Here is an 8,718-nt window from a genome sequence, read left to right on the forward strand (position 1 = left end):
TACCGCCCATGTGTTTTAACGTTGTGCAAACTTTTTTTTAAATCTACAATGAGTTGGAAACTCCGAATTGTGCATTAATAAATCAGTATGAAAGGTTATGCATTCGGGGAATTCGTGAACAACACGTTTTGGCGTTTTGACTTATTTTTTCTTAAACATTAAAAACGTTCTCCAATGAACCCGAGGACACGACTTCCTGACTGCCGGGCATTTGTTATGAAAGGGTCCGCGAACCGGCAGAACTTGCCTGTCCAATGCATTTTTATACGCAATAATTTTGCCTATATTATCGCAAAAATAATGTTTTTTTTTATTCTTTATTTTTACAGAGATTATTTAATGAACTAGATGATCAGATGCCATGGAAGCAAGATGAGCTTGAATAGTCTTAATAGAGGCTATAGCAGAAAGTGTAGGCTATAAAAGGTTGTTGCAACGGCTCACTTTGTCATTTATGAAAAATACATATACAGTTTGCTGCTTTAAGCGTTGTGTCACAACACACATGGCTTCACTTTATTCTTTAAACACTTCTCCGTGGGACCCTTATATTATTGACAGAGGAATACACATTTGAGCTCATGAGTACGTATGAACAACAGAAATGCAGACAATTGTGTGCTTGTTTTTTTTTATTCATCTATTATGTGAAAAAGTGACAAAGTTGGAAAAATGTGTAGCTTTAAATATAAAAGTTTGCAAAAATACGTGTGTATTCAAACATACAGTAGGGTACATAAACAGTTTCGGCCTCCCTTGCTTTCGGCCTTGCCATGTTTGTCTGTTTATTCTGTGACAGGAGCACAGACAATAGATACAGATGATTTATCACTGTGTGTTTTCATTAATGTCTCCGCGGCTCTTATCTTTGGATGCAGTCAACAGTTTTCCGCGGCATTGTGGGTTATTGCACGACTCAGTATTGAACAGGGTGAATTCATGTTATAAACAGTTTGATATTAGTCTCCAACAGACTTTACACCAAGCCGGTCATCTGCGATCTTAACATGCTCATGGAGTGAGCAAACGAGGACAGAGGGTAGTTGATGGAGCTGGAGAACCCTGCGACGGGTGGAGAAAGTGGATGTCCGTTCAGGTTAAAACCCAGCGCTGCAGTGGGTGCGGGCCCCTCGTGATACAGAATGGGGACCCTGACAATCCGCTGGGTCGAGTGTGGGATATGTGCAGCCTCAAGGTCCGCCGCCAGCTGTCTCTTCCATTTATTCCTCCGGTTCTGGAACCAGATCTTCACCTGCGTCTCTGTCAGGTGGAGAGACGCCGCCAGCCCCGCTCTCTCCGAGCTGCTCAGGTACCGCTTCACATCGAAGGTGGACTCCAGCTGAAACACCTGACTGCGGCTGAACACGGTCCGAGTCTTCTTCTTCCGGGTGGAGCTCGGGTCCGAGGATGCGTCTTGCTCCGACCGTGCGTCAAAGCCGTTAAGCGCGTCCTCGTTGTCGTCGGTCAGATGGCTGTCGCCTGTTTTGCGGTCGGTTTCGTCGCTGCCCTCCGTTATGGGTTCAGACACTGCAGGGGAGCACCTGTCACTGGTTGATATGGAGCAGCAGTGGTCGTCTGAACTGGTATTATCTCTTGGACCTGAGAGGAGAACAAACCGGAACATGACTGACTTTCGCAGCCCAGCTTTCTGACATTGTTGACCTTTAAACAAAACAAGTATTCTCTCTACTTCAATGTGTTGTAGCATGGTGAAATAATACAATCCACCAAAAAGGACGGAAACAAGTTGGAAGAGATCAAACATTATCTGACATTTTCACTTACAAGAAGTATTGGGAAACTTTGATGTGTTTTTTTGCAGTTCATCCAATTCCACAAAGCTGGGGTGCGCATGGGCAAAGCTAAGGCATTTTGATTGGATTGCATAACACATGTGTGTAAATTGTGTCAGGCCCGACTGCGATACAGATGAGAGCATAATAAATAGATAAGTCTACCGAAGAAAATCTGACAAGATCTTAGCAGTGTATAACTTAATAATGCTATCCAACAAGTTACCGATTAACTGTGTGGACATTGGCATTAGTAAGGGTGGAATTGTAAAATCAGTATCAGTATCTGACTGTACACTCCAAATGGAAGGGCACTTTGTTTTGATGCGAGGGCGCGTGTGAGTGGCATAAATGACACTGAATGTGCGTAAAAGCGTCATGTTGACGTGCAGCGCTACTGCGCGTCTGTTTTGGGTTTTATTTTGGGCATTTGTGCGTAATCCACGTGCGTAATCTTCAGACCGAGACACGGATCTCTTGATGACAAGCAACCGTGACACAGCAGAGGAAAAATGCGCGTATGGTGATGTGACCTGTTAAAACATTCGGTCTTAGTGTGATTAACATATCGATGCCATGTGTTCCGTAAAATATTTTCTAAATGTTGACGCGCATTAGAAACCAAGTGCACGGTAGTCTTTAAAAGAGTTTGGTTAGCTGGATGAACGCAGAGAAGAGCCACGGGCTACTCCACACTCGACTCGCCCTGACATTGTTGGTTTTATTTAATGAAGCGAGAAGCAACATCTGACGTTCAATGCTGGCTTATATTAACTCCCTATAGTTCTGCCACTTTAATACATCTACGCAAATATACGACGTGAATAATACCACCAAACACCCATGATGTGAGGTTGTAAATAAGCTGCATACATGTGACTTAGAACCAGAGACCGCGCAATAAGCAGGTATACTGTTCTTTTTTTCACTTTAAGACTCTGTCATATGCATGTCATATTCCATGCATTTCACGGTTCATTTTTGTAGCAATATAAGCAATTTAACAAATGATGGTGAACTGCGTACACCAGTATATGACACCCCTGCTAACACTAACCGCGATGGCTGCAACAAACTGTCTGTCTGTGTTCTGTGTATTATGATAATATATATATATATAATATGCACATATAGGCTAAGATGCCCACAGCTTAATTTTTTTTTTTCAATCAATCGATCATCTATATTCAGGACGCCTAAAAGCGATTCTCTACTCACTCTGTGGTGTTGCCAAAGCTTTGAAGTTGAACACAGCCCCCCCGCGGTACCACTGCAACGGCGAGTCTCTGGACGGGGACCGAGCTGTGGAGCCGGAGCCATCAGGCGCTGGAGCGCTCGCCTCGGCTTGATGTGTGCTCAGGACTCTGGTCTCTGTGGAGACAGTCTCCACACCAGCTTCCCCGTGACTCCTGTCCGACGTCGACTCATGCCTATTCCGCCCTTTGCCCAGTAGGTTCTCGATAAAAAACGACGACGCTTTCGATGAAGTGGGAGTCTGGTTGTCCGTCAGCTTCTTCTGCATATTTTCCCGATTTTAAAGTGCTTTTACGCAAAACCGAGCGGATCCTGTGTTGCTTGTGCGTTAAGGCAGCCGAAAGTCCACGCAGTCATTTCAAGCGTCGCTGCGTTTACGCTTTGATCGGATGTGGAGTCATGGCAGACACGGTACGGGGATGTCCTCGGTGCCAGCGGGAGGAGAGGGAGACAGGGAGACGGAAGCAGTCGTAGGCTACAGTGAAACGTCAAGTCAAACGCTTAACCAACCGACGGCATCCAGCGATTGGACGAGCACAATAGCAAATGGGGTTTTCCAAGGAAAGGAGAATTACTGTCTCTCTGCGTCAGCGGCTGTGTGTTCACGTGCAGGCCCGTCCCCTCGAGGCCACGTACGTAGCCAGGAGAAAACCTCTGTTCGTGGTACAACAGCCTTTATTTAGGTCAATTAGAGTGCAAATCAAAATAAAGATCCGCCAGGGTAGAATCCCCCCCGTCCACTCTGACACAGGATAGGAAGGCTCACAGTCAGCTATAAACTGGCAGGGAAAGACTGTGCGTGCGTGAGTGTGTGTGTGCGCGCGCGTGCGTTCGTGCGCTGATATAGCCTATTTGCTCCTTTATGCCATTAGTAGTATAGGACTGCAGCAAAAACCGAGGCTACCTGTGTTTCCATCATTTTAAATATTAATGGCTCCAAGTTTGGATAACAATTTTCAGTGAGTATATATACTGTACAGACCTACAGTAGGCCGTTAACAATATTTCAGTGGTGGCTCCCAGTGGCATGATGTGGTCGAACTCATGCAGGCAACGTATTGACCCATGCATGGCTTGGCAATGGCACGTGATACGCTGCGTCTTGGAGACGCGGCTGCTGTCAAAGGTTATCAAAACTTTGCATAATGGCTCAAATACCCTTAATAATAGGCCGGCTTGTCTACAGCTGAGCGCTGCGTGGTTTAATTAAGTCTACACATGTCCTCCTTTATCTCGAGATCTAGACCTGCTTTGCAGAATTGTACAGAGTTGTTGTAATGGCCTGCATGTTTCAGCGCAGGATTGTTTCAGTCTAATTATTTTACGTAATGTTCCGCTTTTTCATAATGCACGCTGGAAACAAATAGTGCAACAATATGCAGAAGTTAATGTATTGTAATGGTGTCCTTATCTTGTTTTTCTTTTTTAAATAATTATTATATAGGCTACTTGACATTTCCATTTGACTTCCAGCAACAGGCCTTTAGTTGCTCGGGAAATTCGCCACAAAGCAGCAAATAACATCTTTTAAAAAGTAGTCCATGTAGGCCTACATCCAAATAAAGTTATAATCTCCCGTTTCATTACGGGACCAAACGAGTTCTCTGATTAAAAGGTAGGCCCTATATGTTTCAACTGTCTGCAGCCCCCATCGGACAGATTAAGGTAATCTTATCACTATTAGATCATCTGAAACATTTAAATGAGTGCTGACGGGCGTCTTTACCCTTTTCGCTGAAATGGCAAGACATTTGAGCTTTTTATTTCCCTCAATGGAGTCAGCGGCGCTGACCTTTAACTCCAGCTCTCTCTCTCTCTCTCTCTTTCTCTCTCTCTCTCTCTCTATCCCTCCCTCCCTGAGGCCAGACTTACCCTTTGACAGAGGATCAGCGGTCATGTTGCTCTTCCACCTTAACACTCAGCGCGGACAATAGTAACATGAGCCGTGTGTTGAAGAGCTGAGTCTTGCACCTGCCTTGTAATATCCCGCTCAATAAAGAGACTTAATATCTCGTTGGCTGATGCGCCTTTAACTCTGTTTGGGTCTCGTTGTCTTCCCCATGAGGCCAAGAAGCCCGCTGTTCTCCCGCGAGTGGAAGTAAAGTATTTATACACACTCATAGTTATTTAATATCTAGACATTTTAACAATCAGCCTCAGTTCCGTCTGCTGTGAGATTCATATAAATATTTATTTTTTTGTATTTAATATTTATTTTCTAAATACCATTCAATACAGAACTTTAACGAGTTGTAGGGAAAAATACCAACAACTTAAAAAAAAACTCACTACACACTAATAGGCTACACTTTAGTGGCTACAAATATACAAAAAAAAAACTTTTCTGATTCATCGCTCTCAGATGGTGTAATTAATAAATAAAATTAATAAAAAATCTTACATTATTTTTTTATTTCATCCAAGCAAATGGTCTGGCAGCCTTTCATGCTTGCTTGGTGTTTTCAGTGGCCCTTCTTCATGTTTCTTTCTTGAGCAAACAGCACAGCATTCTACTGCATTTTTCACTTAGTGGTGGAAGAAGTACTCAGAACATTTACTTAAGTAAAAGTACCAATACCCAAATATAAAAATACTCCACAACTAATAGTCCTAATTAAGTTACAGTTGTATTATCAGCAGCAAAAGTATCAAAAGTAAAAGTACTCGTTCTTTGGGCCTCAAACTGCTATTTAAATGAAAACCATCTGAGAAGTTTAGAGGGGAAATGTCTCCAACTTTTATACATCACAACAACTTTTTTTTTTGCAAGGGGTTACGAGTCAGAAAGGACTACTCCAGCTGTCTTCTATAAGCTTTTAAAGGCTTATGCTTTTTATTTAAAATCTCAATCTGTAAAGTAACGTAAAAATCTGTTACATGACTGTAGGGAGTAAAAAGTTAAATATATCCATCTGAAAAGTGGTAGAGTTAAAGTATAAAGTAGCATAACATGGAAATACACAGGTGAAGTACACGTACCTCAAAATTAAGTACAGCACATACTAACTCTTTGATGGTGTTTCTTTATGAAAAGTTACTTTTGTGTGTCAAAACTCCACATTAGATCAGGTTTCTGTGTGTACACCAGGCCGTCTGAACGATGCGGCACCCCGGCGAGCCCCCCCTGCTCCGGGGGCCGACAGCCCAGACCCAGAGGCCTCTCTCTCACTTTTCTCTCTCACTTTTTCACTCTCCTCTCTCTCATCCTCCTCTGATCCTTATCCAGCCTGGCGTGCCCTTTGCTTCATCTGGCCTGCTCCACAGCCCCCTCCATGCCACCGCAGCTCTGAAATACACTTTCACCACACTAAATCACATCATCAGCGTGTGCTCCGGGAGACAGCTGCGTCAAATTGAGCATGTTCCTCCAGTTAGCGTCGGTGAGTGTTTTCCAGCCCTCGGTGGAGTCTGTGTTGTTATCCAAAGAAAATACAAGTCCTCTGTGAGGTGGCAGCGGGGCCAAATTGGATGTTTTTCTATTTATTTTTTTTAAAGCAAATTGACTACACATTATATGCTTTAAAATATCTTGCACAAGAACAACAAACATTTCCATGTTCTCTTGTTGGCAGCCATACTGAATTTTGATTCTGTTTAGATGATCTTTTGTTCCAAAAGTAACAAGAATGAGACCTAAAACAAGTAAAGATACTCACACAGATTTGTGTGTGTGTGTGTGTGTGTGTGTGTGTGTGTGTGTATATATATATATATATATATATATATATATATACACATTTTTTTGCTTCAAATAACAGAGACATTTGATCATTATTAATTCTTATTGCCTCTGTTTATAATGCTGAAATGAATGTAATCGTTAGTCTAATCACCATTTTATAACAGCCATTACTCCCTCAAGTGTGACTTTAATGGCTCTGGAGTCTACCGCTCTCAGTATCTCTCAGTAGGCTTTACAGTCAATGAAAGTGGAGACCATTTGACCTAGTTCATTACACTGGAGGCAGTGAGACAGGCAGGCAGGCAGAGACAGGAAGGCAAGCATCTCCTCTGGGGCATTTCACAGCTCTCTTTACATTAAGAGCTCTTCATAGTGACTTAGTGAAGTATAGTGACCTCAGCTGACTCGTATTTGAGGCGATGCACACTCACGCACAGGTATTAATACAGTTAACACATTTATTTATATATATATATATATATATATATATATATATATATATATATATATATATATATATATATATATCTTTTGTTTATTTGGCAATGAGATAATTGTGGCACCAGCAAATAAAATGCAACTATTCATTAATGAGGCTGGCAAAATTTGACCCACTGAGACTTGTAACATGCACACAGATCTGAGAGCTGCCACTGTATCTACAGTATTAACAGACATCGTCTTGGGTTTGTGAGAGGGCCCTCTAATGGTCAACAGAGTGCAATGCACCTTAGGTTCATCCATCAAATGCATTTCCAGTAATAATTCATCATCAGAGCAGTTTATGCACCATGCTGGTTCGAAAGCAGCCAAAACAGCAGTAACCCCATAAGCTGTCATTACTCTCAGATCATACTCTGCTGGCAAGCTAACGGCAAGCTGGACGTTGAGCAAAGCAGGAAGGTGCAAAGCAGATTGTGTCACTATTTCAGAACTGTAATAAAAGTCAAATGGTTCCTCTATGTCTCTGTGTAAACCCACAGAAATGTGATTTGTCCAATATTATTATTAATAATGTTAGCCTGAAGAAGCCTCGTCATCTCTCCTCACTGTTTAGGATTATGCCAAATCTTGCACTATTTAACTATTCACCATTCTAACAAAATCTCTTTAACTGGCAAGCCAGTTTAGCCGGATCGTGCTAGCTCTAGCATTAATAATTCACTGTACATAATAAGTTGATGCCGCAGAGTTTGTTCTCATTGATAGTATTAGCCGAGGTGAGCATTCTTGGCCAGACTTTGTGACGCCAGCAGACCAGCATAGAGTGGGCTTTAATTGCCCATAATCTCTGCCGTTCTCTTTCCTCTCAGTGCAAGTCAACAGCATATAGCCTACAAATGCCAGGCCTTAGCCAGGCTTTTTTAGCTCCATACCAGTGCAAGCTTTACAATGAGGACGGCTTGGAAGAGATTTTCGACTCAGGACTCAAAGGACTTTGGGCTTTTTAAATTCACACCCGCTGTGTCTTGATTTTAAGTCTGCACACTCATATTTGTATCAAAAAGCACATTGTTTTCCTTCTCAAGACAAACTATATTGGTGTTGCCGCTCCTGAAAGGCATTTCTACTAGGGAAAACATAATGAACACATAATGAAATAACATACATTTAAGAAATGCTTTTAATGCCACTTTTCTTCCACATCTGTTTGCTCTGTCTGTGATGTGCATGTTTATCTCTCATTATTAAGAATGCATTCAGAGCCTGCTGTAACCTAGTTTCTTGATCATTCTGCCTCATGTATTTGTGCCAGTGGGCCACTCATTTGAAGAATACAGTTTGTTTTATGGTCAGCCTTGTTGTAGCACCATGACATTTTAAAGTCCCTGAATGGAAGGGCCAGAGCTTTATTTTATCTCCAGTTCATCTGGGAATAAAATAAAATAAATAATATATCTCCAAATGTTAAAGTTCAAGAATTTTGACCACATGTCCTATTTATTCCACACACATTGGATGACATGGATAGGCGGTGGTGTAAGTACA

At 42.1% G+C, this 8,718-nt stretch overlaps 1 protein-coding gene across 1 annotated transcript; it reads right to left on the reverse strand.

Moving 5' to 3' along the window:
* Positions 1 to 614: 614 nt before the first annotated feature.
* LOC120565411 (homeobox protein HMX1-like) lies at positions 615 to 3,788 on the reverse strand. Its single transcript, XM_039811218.1, has 2 exons — positions 3,012 to 3,788; positions 615 to 1,599 (listed from the first exon to the last, which is right to left on the reverse strand). Exons 1-2 carry the CDS (start codon positions 3,313 to 3,315, stop codon positions 977 to 979), a joined length of 927 nt encoding a protein of 308 aa, XP_039667152.1. The 5' UTR covers positions 3,316 to 3,788; the 3' UTR covers positions 615 to 976.
* Positions 3,789 to 8,718: the final 4,930 nt, after the last annotated feature.

Source organism: Perca fluviatilis, chromosome 1, assembly GCF_010015445.1.
Source record: "Perca fluviatilis chromosome 1, GENO_Pfluv_1.0, whole genome shotgun sequence".
In the NCBI taxonomy this organism is placed as follows: Eukaryota; Metazoa; Chordata; class Actinopteri; order Perciformes; family Percidae; genus Perca; species Perca fluviatilis.

What these genes read in the sequence shown, in the direction of transcription:
- LOC120565411 (XM_039811218.1), bottom strand. Translation starts at nt 3,315, where the DNA reads ATGCAGAAGAAGCTGACGGACAACCAGACTCCCACTTCATCGAAAGCG. An exon ending in AGCTTTGGCAACACCACAGA is followed by an intron (nt 1,600 to 3,011) that starts GTGAGTAGAGAA and finishes TTCTCCTCTCAG; the next exon opens with GTCCAAGAGATAATACCAGT.